Raw genomic sequence first — 21161 nt, 5'->3', positions numbered from 1 at the left:
CTTTCCTTACTTTCTCCTTCAGTTTTTACAGTGACATACTTTGAGTTTGTTTGATGATCATGAGCTTAACCCTCCAGTAAATAAAGAATTCGATGAGTAGTAAGTAGAAAAACCACTGCTCCTCAGGAGCATAGACAAAGGCTGTAAACAGCAATCAAATCTCCAAATGTCAGTTTTGTCCATTGTTGATCTCAATTATGCTCATATACATTAATGTTTATACTCTGTATTAGTTACCACAAATCAGGGAAAACATATGATATTTGTCTTTTTGGGACTGGCTTATTTCACTAAGCATATTGATTTCTAGTTGCATCTATTTTCTGGCTAAAGACAGGGTATCATTCTTTTTTCTTCTAGCTCAGTAGAATTCTATATTGTTTATATACCACATTTTCTTTATCCAGTGTTTAGTTACTGAACATATAGGTTGATTCCATAGCTTGGCTTTTGTGAATTGAGCTGCAATAAACATGAGGGTACAGATGACTCTTTCATATGCTGGTTTCTTTTCATTTGGGTAAATTACCAGGAGTGAGATGGTTGAGTGTAGAACTACTTTCAGATTTCTGAAGAACCTCCATATTATCTTCCATAATGGTTGTGCTAATTTGTATTCCCACCAGCAGTAGAAAGGTATCGTTTTCTCCACATCCTTGCAGGAATTTATTGTTTTTTGATTTTTGGATGATAACCACTCTGCCTAGTGTGAGATGAATTCTCATTGTGGTTTGGCTTTTCACTTCCCTGACGGTAGTAGTCCTGAGCATGTTTTTTTTTTTTTTGTTTAAGATTTATTTATTTGAAAGAGTTATAGAGAGGCAGAGAGAGAGAGCGAGTGAGAAAGAGAGAGAGAGGTCTTCCATCCGATGGTTCACTCCCCAGATGGCCACAGCTGCCAGAGCTGTGCCGATCTGAAGCCAGGAGCCAGAAGCTTCTTCGGGTCTCCCATGTGGGTGCAGGGTCCCAAGGACTTGGGCCGCCTTCTAGTGCTATCCCAGGCCATAGCAGAGAGCTGGATCGGAAGAGGAGCAGCTGGGACTAGAACTGGCGCCCAAATGGGATGCCAGGGCTTCAGGCCAGGGCTTTAACCTGCTGCGCTACATCACCGGCCCCCTGAGCATGTTTATGTGTGTCTGTTGGCCATTTGAAATTTGTCCTTTGAAAAAATGCCTGTGGAAGTCCTTTGCCCATTCCTTAGCTGGATTGTTTGTTTTGTTGCTTTTGAGTTTCTTGAGCTCTTTAGAGATTTTGGATATCACTTCTTTTTCAGTTTCATACTTCTCAGGCTTTTCTCCCAGTCTATCAGTTGCCTCTTCACTTTGTCAAATGTTTCCTTTGCAGTCCAGAAAGTTCTTAGACTCTTATCCATTACTTCCTCAGCTTTATTGTCTCTGCCAGTCCAAATGTCCAGCTCTCTGGCTTTCCCCACCCCTTCCTGTGGGACATGCATATCATTTTCCAGGTCTCTTGTCATGCACAGTTGCAGAGATCAGTCAAACACCAACTCTGACATCTCATTTACTGCCACAGATGCACGGAGTAAATAACCTAACATAAAAATCTGTAACTTGTCACATCCAGTGGCAGGGGGAAGGCAGGGATGTCCTGGGTGTGGCCCAAGGCTCTACTTGCCAGTGCTGCTAGGGGGCGGTGTGGGAGGTGGGTGCACAGTTGGGAAGAGAAGGATGTGGATTCGTGAGGCAAAGACTGTGGATCCTATGGGTGGAGGTCCACTTGTCCTCCCAGACCACCTCCTCATTCCCAGGCCTGCTTTTCCTAAAGCCCGTGAAGCGTAGTTGAATAAAGCCCTGGAGGTGCCAGGTTTTCAGCAGGAACAGAATGGGTGAGTGGCCTCGCGGGGAGGGCTCAGAACCCCAAGGCACTGCCTCAGTTCTTCCAAGGTCTACAACGTCTGAGACCACTTTTCTGTCTAGCTGAGTACCTGGAGGATGAATGAGTTGGGGGCCCAGATTGCGGGAGATTTCTAGCCAGGCAGGATGGTAGGGCATCAGGGCAGCTGAGGAATGGCCAGGAGAGCCCTTGGGAGGGGAAGTTGGAGACGCCTGACCCTTCAGTGTAGGTTTTAGAGGTGGAAGGGATGAATTTTTGTAGCATTTTGAGCCAGTTTCCAGTGTGATACGTAGAACTGCCTATTTGTTGATGGAGTAGATGGATTCTAGTGACCTTTCCTTTTCACCCGAAAAATGTTTGCTACAAACAACCTTGCATTGGCTTACCAGGTTGGCCACTGGTAGCCAGAAGTTCATAAGCACTCAAGTGAATCAGATAGTAAAGAGAGGAGATTATGAAGTAGTATCTGATGGTCTTTCCCAGTTTCTGCCAAGGGCAGAGGGTGAGGTTCTTCACTGTTTTTATTCTTGGCCTTGTCCGGGAAGAAATGTTCCTAGCATTTGTAACCTTGCAGGCATGTGTTTAGGGGGGTGGGAGTATCCATGAACTTGGAACTGGACCGCCTCTATTTCTGGCTGTGCTAGGATGCTGGCCCCAGGGAGCCAGTGGAAAGGGCATAAAAGGGCCCCTCCCAACCTTCACCAGGGTGATTACAAACAAGGTGTGATCGTTGCCAGGTTTTGATGTCAATGTTATGTGCAGTGTCTGTACTCCAGGACTCCGTGCATATTCCTGTGGAAGGGACTGTGCTATGGGTTACCTATACTGAGTTGGTTGCCACCATGGTAATGAGATCCAAGACTGTCTGGGAGGTAGTAGACGGAAGTGGGCCTGGATGTACAGGTTGGGGCCAGATTCTGATGATTGGTGACTCTACTAGTCTGCATCTGGGGAGAGGTCAGCGACAGGGCCTGTACTGAATGAATGAGTGGACCAGATGAGAAGCCATTGGAAGCATCAGAGCTCTGGTGGGACATTGTTAGCCAGTGGAAGAACTGGGAAGACCTCTATACTGTATACAACATCAGCTTCTACTGATGGTGCTGCTGAATCCTTCTCCTAATCAAAGAAAGATGCTCTTGACTTACGTACCCCTTCTGTGCAGTCCACTTGGCAGTCTGGGCATGCTTAGGTATAGGAGGTGTTTCTCAGTCCATACCTGCCTGCCTTAGTGTGGAGCCAAACCTGTGATTGCTTTGAATGGATGGAGCATTCCTGGACAGTTGATGGGATTGGTCTTGAAGTTGATCAGTCCCATAAACAGTCTCATTAAACCAGAATTATGAGGCAGCATTAGTGGGGGGGTTGGGGTGGTGAACATTTCTCCAAGGCAAAAGGTGGTGATATTTTAAAAAATACATTTATTTATTTATTTGAAATGCAGAATGACAGAAAGGGAGAGAGGGATAAAGAGAGAGAAAGACACACACACACAGAGCATGTTTCCATCCACTGCTTCACTCCTCAAACGCCCCAACAGCCAGGGCTGCACCAGGCAGAAACCACAAGCAAGGAATTCTGTCCAGCTTTCCCACGTGGAAGGCAGGGTCTCACATACTTGGGCCTCCTCTGTGCCACCCAGGTGCATTAGCAGTGAGCTGGATCAGGAGTGTAGCACCTGGGACTTAAACTGGCACTCCAAGATTGGTTGCTGGCATTGCAAGCTGCACCACAATGCCAGCTCTTGTCATTTTGTGTTCCAAGGTAGTGTTTCTGAAGGACTTTTGGTTTCTTGGAGAAGGGCCTCAGTGAATCTGTGTAGTACTTTTTATTATAAAATTCTAATTAGTAAGGAACTGAAAGTATTTTAATGAACATTTAGAAGGCCAGGGTTAGGATAGTCGGTTTGTTTAGTTGTGGTAAAGAGTTTCATATTTTATTGTAAAATATTAAGCTGAAAAGTTGCATTTGTGTTTTTTAATGTTTTAAATAAGATGTAACTATTCAGCTTTCCTGATGATCATATAACATGGCCTATGGTTACCTGCTTGGGTCTGAGTGTGTTCTTGAAATTATGCTGGATGTGGAACAGGAAGGGCTAAGTCTGAGGCCCTCTGCCTCTTGCTAGCTGTGTATTTCTGATTTCAATTATCAATTTCTAATACTTGACCCCCAAGTTTTCTTTTTTTTTTCTTTTTGACAGCCAGAGTGGATAGTGAGAGAGAGAGAGAGAGACAGAGAGAAAGGTCTTCCTTTTTGCCCTTGGTTCACCCTCCAATGTCCGCTGCGGCCGGCACATCGTGCTGATCCAAAGCCAGGAGCCAGGGGCTTCTCCTGGTCTCCCATGGGGTGCAGGGCCCAAGCACTTGGGCCATCCTCCACTGCACTCCCAGGCCATAGCAGAGAGCTGGCCTGGAAGAGGAGCAACCAGGACAGAATCCGGCGCCCCGACCGGGACTAGAACCTGGTGTGCCAGTGCCGCTAGGCAGAGGATTAGCCTGTTAAGCCACGGCGCCGGCCAATCCCCAAGTTTTCTGTGTACAATGCAATAAATAAATAAGCTTCTTCCCAAAGGAGGTTTTGTAAAGGTTAAAGGAGACAGAAGACATAAAATAGCTTCAGCCAGTGTGAAGGCTCCACCAGCTTCTGATAAAGTTATCCTCTGCCACCTGAAAATGACCTGGCAGATTAGCAGATACAAAAGAGGTGCAAATGAGATTAGATTCACATACACAGTAAATTTTATTGATGAAGTTAGAGGAGTACTGATGCACGAAGCAGACTGCAACGAGACAAGCAAACAAAAAACTGAAAACTTAAGGTGAAATAAAGTGCCACTTTAACTCAGTACTGAATAAGGAAATGTTTGGGAGAAGTGAACAGCCATTAACAATAAAAAGGTTCTTAAAAGTTACACATTACTCCAAAATAAATCATGGCTGGACGAAATCTTCAAATATGTACAGGAACAGTAAAAAACAAAGTAATGCAAAGGTAAACTTAAGCTGGGCTGAAAGGGAGGGAAGGAATGATGAAGAATTTGGTTTTCATTTTTCTTGAAAAAATGCCATGATTTCCTCTAGATCACACTGACAGCCATGGCCTCTGCAAGCATGAAAAGTGGTTTGTGTTTGCACCTGCTAAATTTCCATGGAGACCAGTGGAACAAAGGTGATGTTGAAAGGAAATAAACTGAAAGATAAGGAGCTGAAACATTTTCTTTCTCTCTCTTTTTTTTTTTTTTTAGACATTTTCAGAGGCGTTGTAGGCCTTCAGAATTCTGCAGTCGTGTGTGTGTGTGGTTTCTTTTTGTTTGTTTGTTGTTTGGCAGGCAGAGTGGACAGTGAGAGAGAGAGAAAGGTCTTCCTTTTTCCATTGGTTCACCCTCCAATGGCCGCCGCGGCCGGCGCACCGCGCTGATCCGAAGGCAGGAGCCAGGTGCTTCTCCTGGTCTCCCATGCGGGTGCAGGGCCCAAGCACTTGGGTCATCCTCCACTGCCTTCCCGGGCCACAGCAGAGAGCTGGCCTGGAAGAGGGGCAACCGAGACAGAATCCGGCGGCCCGGTGTGCCAGCGCCGCAAGGTGGAGGGTTATCCTATTGAGCCGCGGCGCCGGCCAGAATTCTGCAGTTTCAAGCCACTCTAGCTCCAGCTGAGTATAAACACTGCTTTTCGAATGATTGGTGTTTTTCCTTAGCAAAGACCCACCCAAGTCTGGTTGCAGCTGGGCTGCTGGGAGTTGGGAGGTTCTGCGTGTGCGCGTCGGGGCCGCCTGCCAGGGCGGGGGGGGGGGCGCTCACTGGCGCGTGGCGGCGGTTGCTGGGCGACCGTCTTCCGGTGCTGAGGAGTTGGAGACCGCGGACCTGCCTTGCGTGGACGTGGTGGCCAGACGGCTCGTTTAATCGGATTTTGGGCTCCGGAGGTGGCGGAAAGCCGCCGTCCGCTTCAGAAATGAAGCGATTTCTTTCCTACTCAGCCATGAGGCGCCAGGTGCTCCAGACGTCCTCCGACGGGCGCGGGAACGGGCTGGAGGTTCGACCCCAGTCCCGTGGCCGCGTCGTGGAGGAGGAACTCGGGGAGCTCCAGAGGGCTGCCAGCGAGGGCGACGCGTACAGGGTTCGCCTCCTTCTCCTGCTTCGGAGAAGCAAAGTTAACGACAGAGACGAGAGCAACAGGTAACGGTGCGCGGGGCGGGGCGGGGCGGCCCGGGCGGACGAAGCGCTCCCCTCCCGCCTCTCCTGTCCCTGCACGGTGGCCTCCCGCACCGGGGACGGAGACCCCCTGAGCGCCCCGCCGCGCCCTGGAGTGGGGGACAGCAACTTTAAAAGGGTTTTGAACTGCTCATTTCCATGGACCGGTTAGTGTGACAACCCACAAGTTAATCCTGTGCAGCCGCTCATCACAACCCTATAGTGAGAGCATTTCCATGATCAGTCCTGGGCTAGAGTTCTTTGAATAAAATCCGATGGCCCTGCACGCCTGTGTGTCCGTGTTCTGGACAGGGGGATCTGTGGCTGGAAACACTGAAGTGGGGCGATGCCTGTGTCTCCCTTAAGTGTTTACCAGTTCCGCATAAATCACATAGAAGTAGCCAAGTCTTAAAAGTTTTGAGTTAGATATTCTGCCTGCCATGTACTGTGGTGGTGGCATTAAGTCATAATGTAGTGAGCAAAATTCCACATATAAAAATTCGCTGTTAATTTCCAGAAGCTAACCACTTACCTACAGTAGGCCAATAGATGAAGAACTGAGTAGGACATTCAGAAACATCAAAATCCATGCAAAGATTTAGAAATTGATACTGGTTACATTTAATATTATTAGGAAACCATGAATTATTTATGAATGAAATGCCTCTTAACCGGAGGAAACCAGCTTGATTTTTAATGTTACAAAGCTAAGTTCCTGGTGGGATAAAAAGTAAAAATAAAAAAAAAAATACACAATGAGAAAAGTTCTTGAAGAAAAACACAGATGCTCATCAGTACATTTTCTCTTAACAAAGATCTTAAAATGATATCAGAAGCATTTTGAAAGTTTAGTTAGCAAAATAAAATTTACAGCTTTGTATCAAGAAAAGTTACAAAATAAAACACACTTGCAAAAACATTCACAGCATATATATTTTGGATGAAACATCTTCATTTTTACACAGTTTATTCAAGTGAACAAAAAAGTTAGACTCTAATTTGAAATTGGGCATAGTTTTTTGCAGATTGCAATTGATCCATAGACATAGAAAACAGTATTTAGCAATCCTGGTGAGAGAAGAAATTTAAGTTGAAGGAGGAATGAAAAGTTGTTCCAACCACATAGTTTTTGAGAATGAAGAGTAGTGTTATGTTTGCCACTGCTTAAAGTTTAAATTGCTTATGAATTTTGGAATAGAGAATTTGGTGGAAAATACTGTATCACATTTTAAAAATGTATACGCCATCTACCCTTCAATTCTATTCCATCAAATCATCTTTAGGAAACAGACATAGGATTTGTTTCTCGCATCACTGCTTGTTGTAATAATGTAGTAATAAGAACCCATAGAATGGATTTTATAAGTTAGCATGCATTGATAAGAGACCACTGAAGGTGGGATAGACACTGATGTATGTGAATATGCAAATGGGCAATTTGTTATGAGAAAAAAGGCAGCTTAATTATACATTTATATAGACTATGCCCTCTGTTAGCCAGCAAAATGTACAGAATGTGGTAAACTCAGTGATTTGGGGGTATTTGAATTATATGTGAAATTTTCTTATCTATGATTTCTAGGGTGAACATTTGTAAGAAACTCAAGTAATAAAGTGTATCATTGAGATAATCCTTGGGAGGGGGAGAAATATGTATCCACAGATAAACCTAATTTCTCACTTAATATTTGTATCTCTGTGTGGGGTTTGGAATCTCCTGCCTATGTTTAGCCTCGTGCAGAGTAAAGGGAATCATTTTATCTACTTGTGTCATTATGTAGACCTTTTGTCATATACATTTGTTTTTACTATATATATTTATTATAAGAATGAGTATTGATTAATTTTAGTTGGAATGTGTCCTTCTGAAAAGAAAAAATAACAAACATAAATGACTGTTATTATTGCAGAAGTTTTGATTTATAAAAGCTTTCTTTAAAGATATTGAAATCCCCAAGTGGTTTTATTCATCAACCAATTTATTCATCAACTGTAACCTGAATACATATTATGTAACAGACAGGCATATTCTGTATCTTAGATCTCTTGTATCCTTTACAAGTTTATCTTTCCCTGCCCATCCTCATTAAATTGAGAGATTTAAAATTGAAGTACTAGGACTCGATCTCATTGGAAAGTGTTCTTTCCTCTTTTCAAATAAAAGTGTGTGTGAAAGACATTATAAAATATAACTTTAGCTCTCATTGTATGAGCATTAAATGCTAATACTAGTCATTAGATTTTTCATTCATTCTCTAAGCATAAATAAAGAGTACAGTCAGGTATAGGTATTTATTTGAATCTCAAGTTTCCTTTGACTTTAATTTTGAAAATTGAGAAATACTTTGTTTTTAAGTATTTTTGTTACCTCAGTCCTCTTCTTTAAGACTTAGAAACTAAAATTTACATAAATGGAATCTGTATAACTAGAATTGCCATAGACCTGCTGTATATGCCATGTAGCACTAAACAAGACACCGTGGATTGTGTGATGCCCATTTTATGTGTCAATGAGAGGATTTTCCAAATGCTGCAAATTAGAGTGGAAATAGTCATGAATTATGCTAAGGATCACCCAATGCCAGATATGCAAAAATGAGAGGAAATGAGCATGTTTGAGTCATTGAAATACAATATTATCTCTAATATCTGAAACACACCTGTGAAGTTGGGACATTTGTATTATTTTACTAAATTGAAATAGTATATTTGATAAGTAGTAACAATAGTAGTGAGCATATTGAGTAATTTTTGAGGTGTTTTAGTTGTGTTGGTCAGTACTCTAAATATTTTGCATAGATACTCATTCAAGCATCACAGTTGTAAACTGAGATAAATATTTTTAAGAATTTTTATAAATACAATGATAACAGATTTCATAGATACAATTCTATCCTTTCCTCCATCCCTCCCTCAATACCCCCTCCTTCTTGTATTTCATTTTTGTTCCTTTAATTTTGCAATGATGAACCTTCAGTTTACTTTATAATCACAGGCTTAATGCACCACTAACCTTAATGTTCAACAAGTAAAAAGTAGAAAGATAATTGTGCCACAGGAATATAGACAAAGGCTATACATAATAATCATAAGATGCCAGTTTCATTCTTATACATTGTTTGTGTGTTCTATATTAAATACAAGATAGCAGAGAAAACTTTATATGATAGAGATAAGTATTATTCCCCCCTCCCCATTTTATTAATGAGGAAATTGAGGCCCAGAGAGGCCAAGTGATAGCTAATAAGTGACAACTTCAAGTAGGATTTGTATTGCATTGTGCTGAATGTTAGGTCCATGCTCTTTCTTTTCAAACAGACTGCTCTGTAATTAGTGTAGTGAGCAATAAAAGCTCATAAATACTATGTTTCTTTAGGAGAAGAAGACTTTCAGGATTGAAGAATATGCTATTGAATACTTACAGTTGCCTGAATAATTATCTGTCAGGAGATTGTATGCTATCATTTTCATAAAAGCCCTCTCGTTTTCACAGGACTGCTCTGCATTTGGCCTGCACCAACGGCCATATAGAAGTCGTGAAGCTCCTGATAGAGCAGCATTGTCATATCGATGCCATTGACAATGTGAACATGACACCGCTGATGAAGGTATATAGTACCCAATATTTCTAATGTGTGGAAGATTTTGTTTACATTCACAGAGTAAAAATGAATTTATATCGTTTAATTGTGAAAGCAGTGGAATATTTATTTTGTATTCCTAGAAATTGCAATCTATTTATTGGTGTATTCCTGACAGGCCACTCAATATAACCATGAGGAATGTGCTGCGATCCTACTACATCACGGTGCTGACCCAAACCATATGGATGAGAATGGCAACACTGCCCTTCATTATGCTGCCTGTAATGAGAACCTAAAAATAGGCAAACAACTGCTTCTGCACAATGCAGATATTGAAAGAATAAATAAGGTACCGTTCAACCAATGTATTTTCAAACTATTTGAAATACCTTTGTTTTAATATTCTGATGTGTAGAGTCAGTCTTCCATATTTGGAAACTCAAGCATGTATGGAATAAAAATATTCTAAATGATCGTTTATCATTTCACTTTATACATTGATACTTTTATGAAAGAATTTGAGTGCAGACTCCTTGTATGCATTTGTAGACAGTCTTTGTGTACACAGTGGGGTTGTTAAAACCTTTTTTTCATGTATTTTCACATTCACATTGTTTCTATTATAATACAAAATAGAAAAGCAAATTTTTTCTTTTTAATGGCTTTAGATTAAAACTCAAGACAAAATCGTTATATAGAAATCTTACTGTTGTCAATTTTCTGAATAAATTAATGTATTAAAAATGGAGTAATCTCACTGGCAAGGACTGTGAGTGAAACTTGGAGAAGGAAAAGGGGAGAGCCATCCGAAATCTGGAAATTAGTTAATTGAGGAGAAATACTACGATGATATTTTGATCTTTTTTTCTTCTATGTTTAGACAAAGTGTTCTTCAGTTTTGGGTATAATTGTTCATACTATGGTAAATGAAGTTAACTAATTTCTAAACTTACCTTGAGACTCATTATAGAAACATTTGGGGAAAACCAGATATGGAGAGAATAGGAGGCAATCAAGTGGCAAAGGAGTTGAAAGAATTCATAATTAACTGACAGTCTGTTGTTAAAACGAACTGCTTAGATAAGAGTTTAAATTCAGTTCTCAAATCTATAGTGTCTTGATGGTTCTCCCACATGGGTTCAGGGACTCAAAGACTTGGGCCATCTTATGCTGCTTTCCCAAGTGCATTGTCAGGGAGCTGGATCAGAAGTGGAGCAGCTGGGACTTGAACTAGTGCCTTTATGGTATGCTGGTGTTGGAGGTGGCAGCTTAATCTGCTATTGCCATAATACCAGCCCCCAAGAAAAGTATAAATTAAGTTTGTTTAACATAGTACTGTATTTTTAACAAGTTGTGTGTACCAGAATTCTAAGTATTGTGATCTTTAGAATTTGTGTATGGTTATGGAGCATTTTATTCTTCATATTGAATGGAACAAGGTGAAAGCATTATCACTAAGGGTTCTCTTTTTAAAATGTATGCTACTTATCTAAAGGAAACAAATTTTTTTGTAACTCACATATACAGTTTTAAGAACATAATTAGAAGGAAGAGTTAGGGAGAAAATAGCAGAGGATACTCGACATAAATTGGAGGAACACAGTGGACTTACGTGGAGGGCAAAGACACACACAACTTAGGACCCCACAAGCCGAGAGCCTCTGTACCAGCATTGGAGAGCAAGGTGAGACCAGACTGCACCAGTTGCAGCAGCCTAAGCAACTGGTGAAAAATCTTCAGGAAGAGCCTAGAGGGAATCCAGCTTGGATCTCTGTGGTGGATAGTGTACCCACCAAACTAGAGGAGAAAAAACAAAGCAGGGGTACTTTTCTCTCTCCCTGATCATCCTGCAAAGGCATCCTGTAACAAGCTGACAGAAGGTGCCATTTGGGACAATCCTAACAGCTGTACCAGCTCCTGACCGTGCCCAGCAACCATCCAAGTGGAGACTCCTGAGTCTGGTGAGGAGAATAGACAAGGGGCTATGTACTTGTGACTATGGGAGGCTTGTGTTCTGGGGCTGTGAAAAAAATGAGGCTGTTTGGGAAGAACCAGGGTGTGGCTGGGACATTGGGCAGTCACTGTGGGAGGCTCCACATGATCAGGGATCCCTAATTACCCAGTGAGAGATATTGCTGGGAAATCTGAGCTTATACTGAGGACTGCATAGATCCTTTGTGTGGTCCTTGTGGCACAGTGGACTAATAATATACTCACTGGGACTAGCACCCAGCCACTTGTCTCCATCAAAGAGAGGAGCTTAGCTGAGTCTACACCAACAGACGAGAAACCTCCCCTCTGATTAAAATAATATATATTCTCCACACCAAACCTGATTGTGTCACCTCAGACATGCCCTTCACACTGGAGCACTGAATGGAGCTCCCTGGCCACTCCCACCACACGCCTGTAGTTATTCCTTGAAAGCAGTCACTCCACCTATACAATCATACATAATCCAAAGACAAGATACAAGAATGAAAAATCAAAGAAACCAATGAGTATCCCAACAAATGTCAAATAAAAAATGCACCAATCCAAGGATAAAGAAGGAAGACAACATGACCCCCCAAGGAACAAAACACGTTAATACTAGATTGTGAAGATGATGATATAAAAAATCAGAAATGGAATTAAAAAACTTGATCATAGGATTACTTAGAAGTAATCAGAAGCAAATGCATGAACTAATGAAATCCATACATAACAGGAAAGAAAATTTCTTCATGAAATTGAAATCTTAAAGAGAAAGCAAAATGAAATCTTGGAAATGAAGAACTCTATAGAACAAATAAAGAATAAGTGGAGAGCCTTAACAACAGAATTGCTGAAGAAAAAGAAAGAATATCCAACATAGAAGACAAAGCATCGGGAATTATGCAGGCAGACCAAACAGAAAAAGAAATTAGAAAACTAGGGGCCGGCACTGTGGCAGCGGATTAAAGCCCTGTCCTGAAGCACCGGCATCCCATATGGGAACCAGTTTGAGTCTTGGCTTCTCCTCTTCTGATCCAGCTCTCTGCTATGGCCTGGGAAAGCAGTAGAAGATGGCCCAAGTCCTTGGACCGCTGCACCTGCGTGGGAGACCCGGAAGAAGCTCCTGCCTCCTGGCTTTGGATTGGCTCAGCTCTAGCTGTTGAGGCCAATTGGGGAGTGAACCAGTGGGTGGAAGACCTCCTCCTCCCCCTCTCCCCCTTCCTCCCTCTCCCTCTCTGTGTAACTTTCAAATAAATAAATAAATTTTTTATTTTTTAGTTTTTGACAGGCAGAGTGGACAGTGAGAGAGAGAGAAAAGTCTTCCTTTTTGCCGTTGGTTCACCCTCCAATGGCCGCCACGGTAGGCGTGCTGTGGCCGGCGCACTGCGCTGATCTGATGGCAGGAGCCAGGTGCTTATCCTGGTCTCCCATGGGGTGCAGGGCCCAAGCACTTGGGCCATCCTCCACTGCACTCCCTGGCCACAGCAGAGAGCTGGCCTGGAAGAGGGGCAACCGGGACAGGATTGGTGCCCCGACCGGGACTAGAACCCGGTGTGCTGGCGCCGCAAGGCGGAGGATTAGCCTATTGAGCTGCGGCGCCGGCCATAAATAAATAATTTTTAAAAAAGAAATTAGAAAACTAAAAAGACACTGTTGGTAGTCTACAGGATACTAACAAACGATCCAACATTATATGAGTTGCTGAAGGTGTGGAAAGAGAGAAAGGATTAGAAAGCCTTTTTGGTGAAATAATAACAGAAAATTTCCCAGATTTGGAGAACGAAAGGGATATCCAAGTATGTAGGAAGTACATAGCACACCTAATAAACATATCCAGAAAAGATCTTTAGCACAGCACATTCTAATAAAACTCTCCACAGTAAAACATAAAGAAAACATTCTAAAGTGTGCACAAAAGAAATGCCATATTACATTCAGAGGATCTCCTAGTAGACTAACAGCAGCCTTCTCATCAGAAATCCTACTGTCTAGAAAAGAATGGCAAAATACAGTCCAAATCTTAAGAGAAAAAACACTGTCAATCCAGAATACGTATACCTGGCAAAGCTTTCATTTAAGAATGAAGGTGAAATAAAGACCTTTCATGACAAACAGGAACTGAAAGAATTCGTTACCACCCGTCTAGCCCTGCAGAAGATGCTTAAATATGTGCTGCACACAGAAACACAGAAGCACAGCCATCACAACAGAAGAAGGTAAAGGAAGGAAAGCTCCCAGTAAAGCACAAAGGAAATCCAAAGTAAAAAATAAGAATATATTTGGAAAAATGGCAGGTCAAAGTCATTGATTATCAACAGTCACAGTGAATGTAAATGGCCTTCTCTCTCCAGTTAAAAGACAAAGACTAGCTGAATGGATTAAGAAACAAAACCCATCTATTTGCTGCTAGAAGAAATACATCTCACCAATAAAGATGCGTGTAGACCGAAAGTGAAAGGATGGAAAAAGATATTCCATGCTAACAGAACCAAAAAAGAGCTGGTGTATCCATCGTAATATCAGACAAAATAGACTTTAACACAAAAAGTGTTAAAAGAGACAAAGAAGGTCACTATGTAATGATTAAGGGAGCAATTCAACAGGAACAGGTGACTATAATAAACATATATTCACCTAATTACAGGGCACCTTGCCATTTAAAAGAAATGTTAAGAGCTCTAAAGGGAGACCTAGACTCAAATACAGTAGTAATGGGGGATTTTAGTACTCCACTTTCAGCAATAGACAGATCAACCAGACAGAAAATTAGCAAGGAAACAGCAGAATTAATCAAACTATAGACCAAATGGCCCTAATGGATATCTACATAACTTTCCATCCTCCAGTTGCAGAATACACATTCTTTTTATCTGTGCATGAAACCATCTCTAAGATTTGTCACATGCTAGGCCATAAAGCAAATCTCAGCGAATTCAAAATAAGAATACCATGCATCTTCTCAGACCACAATTTAATTAAGCTGGAAATCAGCAACTCAGGAATCTCTGGAACACATGCAAACACATAGAGAATGAACAGCATGCTCCTGAATGAAAAGTGGGTCATAGAAAAAAATCAAAAGAGAAATAAAAAATGTCATTAAACAAATGAAGATTACAATAGTACATACCAAAATTTGTGGGATACAGCAAAAGCAGTGCTAAGAGGAAAGTTTATAGCAATTGGTGCCTACATCAAGAAACTGGAAGGGCACCAAATAAATGAACTATCCATGCATCTCAAGGTTATCGAAAAACAACCCCAAACTAGTAGTATAGTAGTAAAAAAGAAATAATTCAAATTAGAGAAACCAAAAAAAAAAAAAAAAAAGGAAAAGCAAAATGAAGAATTGTTTTTTTGAAAAAATAAAATTGACATACCTTTGGCCCAGATAACCAAAAAAGGGAGAAGACACAAATTAATAAAATTAGAGATGAAAAAGGAAGTTTAACAAAGACACCACAAAATGATTCATCAGAAATGACTACAAAGAGTTGTATGCAAACAAATTGGGAAACCTAGAAGAAATAGATTCCTGGACACATACAAACTACATAAATTGAGCCATGAAGACAGAAAGCCTAAGCAGACTTATAACCAGGACAGAAATTGAATCAGTAATAAAGACCCACCTAACAATGAAAATCCCAGGACAAGATGGATTCACTGCTGAATGCTACCAGACATTTAAAGAAGAACTAACTCTACTTCTCAAATTATTCAAAATAATTGAAAGGGAAGGAATCCTCTCAAAGTCTTTTTTTAAAAAAAGATTTATTTATTTATATGAAAGTCAGAGTTACACAGAGAGAGGAGAGGCAGAGAGAGAGAGAGGGAGGTCTTCCATCCAAAAGTTCCCTCCACAGATGGCCACAACTGCCAGAGCTGTGCTGATCCGAAGCCAGGAGTCAGGAGCTTCTTCCCAGTTTCCCACGTGGGTGCAGGGGCCCAAGGACTTGGGCCATCTTTTACTGCTTTCCCGGGCCATAGCAGAGAGCTGGACAGGAAGTGGAGTGGCCGGGTCTTGAACTGGCGCCCATATGGGATGCTGGCGCTTCAGGCCAGGGTGTTAACCCACCGTGCCACAGCACCAGCCCCTCAAAGTCTTTATATGAATGCGGCATCACTTTAATTCCTAAACCTGAAAAAGATAAAACAGAGAAAGAAAATTACAAACCAACTTCTCTGATGAACATAGATTCAAAATTCCTCAAAAAATTCTTGTGACTTGAATCCAACAACACAGCAGAAAGATCATTCACCCAGACCAAGTGGCATTTATCCCTGGTATGCAAGTCAAAATCCACAAATCAATCAATGTGCTATATCACATTAATAAATTTAAGAAGAAAAATCATATGACTATTTCAGTAGATGCAGAGAAAGCATTTGATATAATACAACACCCTTTCATGGTGAAAACTTAAGCAAAATGGGTATAGAAAAAACATTCCTCAGCACAATCAAGGCAATTTATGACAAAGCCACTGCCAGCCTCCTATTGAATGGGGAAAAGTTGGAAGCATCCCCACGGAGATGCAGAACCAGACAAGGAACCCACTCTCTCCATTGCTGTTCAATATAGTCCTGGAAGTTTTAGGCAGAGCCATTAGGCAAGAAGGAGAAATCAAAGGGATTCAAATTGGGAAAGAGGAAATCAAACTATCTGTATTTGCAGATGACATGATTATATAGGGGATCCAAAATACTCCACCAAGAGACTATTGGAACTCATAAAATCAATACAAAAATAAATACAAAATTATAAAGTCAATACAAAAAATCAACAGCCTTTGTATACGCAGACAAACCCTGGGCTGAAAATGAACTTCTAAGATCAATTCCATTCACAATAGCTACCAAAAAAAGAAATTACCTTGGAATAAATTTAACCAAGGATGTCAAAGATCTCTACAATGGAGTTACATTAAAGAAATAGAAGATGTAAAAAATGGAAAAATCTTCCATGTTCATGGATTGGAGGAATCCATATTATCAAAATAACCATTCTTCCAAAAGCAATCTACAGATTCCATGTGATACCAATCAAAAACATACCAAAGACATTCTTCTCAGATCTAGAAAAAATGATGCCGAAATTCATATGGAAACACAGGAGACCTCGAATAGCCAAAGCAGTCTCAAACAACAAAAACAAAGCTGGAGGTAAAATTGACACTTTGAGAAGCAATGACTTGAACAGTCTGTGTCTTGATTGTCTAGGAAGTGTTTTTTTTTGTTTGTTTGTTTTTTCTTAATGGAGAACGAGAATGTGGAAGGGAGAGGGAGGAGGAGCTGGGGTGGGAGTGAGGGTGAGAAGGCAGATATGATGGGAAGAATCACTGTATTCCTGAATTTGTACTTATGAAATCTGTACTCATTAAATAAATGGTTTCTTTGGGGGAAAAACATAATTATACTTCCCACTCTCTCCCCCTCTTCCCTTTGCTTCCACCCTCTCTCTTCCATCCTTATTGTCCTCTTAGTGTTTGCAATGGTATGCTTTGGATTTGCTTTATAATCACAGGCTTAAATCTCCACTAAGTAAAAAGTACAACAAATAGTACATAGAAAAACCACTATTTCTAAGGATGTAGACAAGGGCTGTAAACAATAATCAAATCTCAAAATGTCAGTTTCTAGTCTTGATCTACTCCTCCCCAAGAAAATTAAATGGAATTTTCAGTGAGTCTGTCTCTTAATCATTTCTCTTTGGTCGAGTCCACAAATGGTGAAGGAAACTGGTCTTTTGGGCGAGAAAAGAGATGAAAGTGGTAGTTGTATCTTGTACTAGTTCTCAGCTGGAATAGTACATCACAGTGACCTGTGGACATTTCAAGAAGACTTGCAAGTCTAGGCTCATCATACGAATATTTTTATGCAGTAAATCACAAAAGGCATGGAAATGAATATTGAGTATTTAAAAATATTTGAGATTCTGAGAAACTCCTGGTTAACTTCCCAGATCTCCAGAACTTAAGAGATCTTTAGCACAGTTGGAGTTTGTTAGAAGCTACTTCCCTTAGCCCTATTTCAACAGCATAAACCTTCATTTTTTTTTCTGTAGTTGGGAATAATATTGGTGATGACTCTCAGCTTACAGAATAGCACCCTCTAGCTGCCAAACATCAGTCATTCCCTGCCATTCTATGGAGCTTCAGAAATTTGCTATGGATAGTCTTTTAATAAGTAGAGGCTGGTGGGGAGGCTGGGGAGGGGGCCCGGGGGGCCCCAGGGACTACAGGAATGGCCTGGAGTCTGAGGAACTGGAGCCTGGGGAGCTGCTGCCAGAGCCCGAGCCCAAAGAGGAGCCTCCCCAGCCCCGCGCACCCCCGGGAACTGTGGGCCCTGGGCCTGGCTCGGGAGCCCCCGGCAACCAGGAGTGTTATATCTTATCTTAATGTTAGCCATCGCACACCGGACACCGGAGTAAGGGAAAGGGTTTATTGGGGAACACCCTACAGACCGGAGTGAAGGGGCAGCGAAGGAAAAAGAGAAGGAGACTGTAAGAGAGACGGAGAGGAGGGAGAAGAGAGACGAGAGGAGGAGAGAGGCCAAGAGAGGCCAAGAGAGTACGTGTTCAGGAACAGGCCCTTTTAAAAGTTTGCCTGAGGGCAGGCAGGGAAGCAGGAGCAGGAATCCCATTAGGATGAGGGTGGAGCCTGGCTCAGGTAGCTGGTCTGTGCGGCCACCTGGCTAAAACTGTGCCAGTTTCCTAACAAGGAGGAAGAGCTGGGACTGGTGGAGGGTGACCCGGGGACAGCGCCATTGAGGACCCGGAGCTGGAAGCGATCAAAGCCCTAGTCAGGGAGGTGGAGGAGGAAGCTGAGAAGCTAAAAGAGCTGCAGAATGAGGTAGAGAAGCAGATGAATATGAGTCCACCTCCAGGCAGTGCTGGTCCAGTGATCATGTCTATTGAGGGTGGGAATTTTTTTTAATATGTGTCATGAATAAAGTTGTTTTTGAAAATAAAAATTGTTTGGCACAAAAAAGAATAAGAGCAAATTGTGAACATTTTTCTAGTTGAAGCTATGTAATAGACTATCTCTGTATGTCTGTTAAGTTCATAGAACGCTGGCACCTAATCATTATGGCAGATTTAAAACTGAAAACTATGATGTTAGTAAGAATACAGATGGAAATTCTTTTAATAGTTTAGTATCAACAGTCTTTTGAACTAAATATTTACATTTGATAAACAATCTGGCATGTTTAAATACAAATGGAATGTAATTAAGTGTTAGAAATTTGTATATTTGGCATTATGAGTCTTTTATGACATATTAGGCTTGATATTTGATAAAATAGAGCATACTAAAGAAAGTAAAGGTTTTACATGTCAATGCTTGTTTTATACAAAACCAGTTAGAATCACATCTCTAGCTGATAGAAAACCATGAAGGAAATAGAATGAATTTGGTTCAGAGATTGTGTAATTTGCTTCAATGAATTATGTCAATGTGTAAGATATAGGGGACCCAGGCAGTACCTGAATTTCATGGTTCTCTTAAAGAATCAAATCAGGTATCCCTGACCTCATAATACTGAGTGGTATGCCATGCAGAGGCTGTCCCCTTCAGTACAAGGCACATGTCTTCCAGTTGCTACTGTCTGAAACCTGTGGAATGTGTGGTGCATAGTTCTGTAAACTTTCTCAAGCATAGGTGATCATGGAATCCTGTTGAGGCTCAATACATAATTTGTGCAGAAAAAAAATATATATATATAAACATATATATAATATATATAAACATATATAGAATGAGAGAGAGATACATTGCTGTAGATAATCAGTTCAATAAAAACACTTAAAGCTGCTGAAACTGTGTCTTAGGGTGCTGGAATACAGAGTTAAAAAATAACAGCCTTTGCCCTCAAGAGGTTCTTGGTTTGTATTGGAAGCAATCACATAATTGGAATATGCTATGAAGATTGCTTTAAGAGAAGCAAAGACTCTTGGAACCAGTAAACGTTTAAAGTGTAGTTTAGAAATGACGATTTCATGCAATGAGGCAATTGGGAGGCGGTTTTTTAAAGGAAGGCAAAGCACATGTGAAGGCAAGGAGGTGAAAATGAAGAGCCTAGTGTACTTACATTCTATATTGTATGTCTTAAGTGTATAGAATCATTTGAAATGTTTCCAGTTCAGTTGAGAAATATGTAATATTGTGAACTATGAATTTTTTTACAGGATGGCTTCACACCACTTTTAATTGCTGTCCATGAAAATAGAGAGAAGATGGTGGAATTTTTAATTGTGAACAAAGCAGATATTTATGCAGTGGATAACATGAATAGGTACAATATTTCACTCTTTTATAACATTAGTAATGGTCAAGTGGCAACAGTCATTGAAGTCATAAACATTAAATTAATAAAAATAAGATTAACATATTATTAAGATATAATGAAAATAGCCACACAACTCACCTATTATTAAGGAAAGTAATTATTCAGTCTGGGTAGCAAAAGGAACAATAAATTAATACTCCCTTGTGATAGCAACTGTTTTTTTTTTTTTTTTTTGACAGGCAGAGTTAGACAGTGAGAGAGAGAGAGAGACAGGGAGAAAGTTCTTCCTTCCGTTGGTTCACCCCCCAAATGGCCACTACGGCCATCACAGTGCCCCAATCTGAAGCTAGGAGCCAGGTGCTTCCTCCTGGTCTCACGTGCGGGTGCAGGGCCCAAGCACTTGGACCATCCTCCACTGCCTTCCCGGGCCACAGCAAAGAGCTGGGCTGGAAGAGGAGCAAGTGGGACAGAATCTGGCACCCCAAATGGGACTAGAACCCAGGGTGCCTGTGCCGCAGGTGGAGGATTAGCCAAGTGAACCATGGCGCTGGCCAACAACTGGTGTTTTTTATTTAGAATCTGATTTGTTTTGGTTATATAACCTTTTATTCAGTTTTACTAGTTTGACAAAGTATGGACTTTTAGCTTTGAATTCACTTTATGACTCAATATTGAGCTTTCTAATTTTTAGTATTTTAATATTTCTTACATACCTTTCTTTTAAAGATGCTTTGTTAAACATAAATAGGAGTTGAAAATCATTTTGTCTCTTGAATGACTTTTTGCCTTAAATTACCTTCTCTTAAGAGGATTGGTGTTAGGTTATCACCATATGACTAGAAGTTGTTATTACAGATACTGTGGTTACATCAGGTTTGTTTGTTTTCTGTTTCATTTTCAGCGCATTTTGGTATTTTGTTTTATTTTTAAAGTTGTGCTTTAAAATTTTATCAGAGGGAGAGAGAGAGTTACATCCAGAGGGAAAGGGAGAGAAGGAGAGAGAGAGAAACGCAGAAACGCTACGGTATTACTGCCCAAATTCCAGCAACAACCCAGGCTGGGTTGAGTTGAAGCTTTGAGCTGAAAACACAATCAGGTCTCCCCTATGGGTTGCAGGAGTCACTTCCTTGAGTCATCACTACAAATCAGGGTCCGAATTGGTAGGAGCCTGGAATCAGAAGCTGCATCTTGGAATTAAACCTAGGTACTCTGATATGGGAAGAAAGCATCTTTAGCAGTGTGTTAACTGCCAGGTTAAATACCTG

The 21161-nt window shown here is 41.0% G+C and overlaps 1 protein-coding gene across 1 annotated transcript in view; it reads left to right on the top strand.

The window, feature by feature from the left end:
- LOC133773479 (ankyrin repeat domain-containing protein 26-like) overlaps nt 1-21161 on the top strand; it is a 121477-nt gene that overhangs the window by 8918 nt on the left and 91398 nt on the right. Inside the window, exons 2-4 of the mRNA XM_062210807.1 lie at nt 9537-9651; nt 9803-9976; nt 19796-19902. Of these exons, the coding sequence (XP_062066791.1) occupies nt 9537-9651; nt 9803-9976; nt 19796-19902 (396 nt within the window). The remainder of the gene's footprint in view (nt 1-9536; nt 9652-9802; nt 9977-19795; nt 19903-21161) is intronic.

The sequence above is a fragment of the Lepus europaeus genome, chromosome 14 (assembly GCF_033115175.1).
Source record: "Lepus europaeus isolate LE1 chromosome 14, mLepTim1.pri, whole genome shotgun sequence".
Classification (NCBI taxonomy): Eukaryota; Metazoa; Chordata; class Mammalia; order Lagomorpha; family Leporidae; genus Lepus; species Lepus europaeus.
The sequence above is the reverse complement of the archived record's forward strand: the minus strand, read 5'-3'. Positions and strand labels throughout refer to the sequence as shown.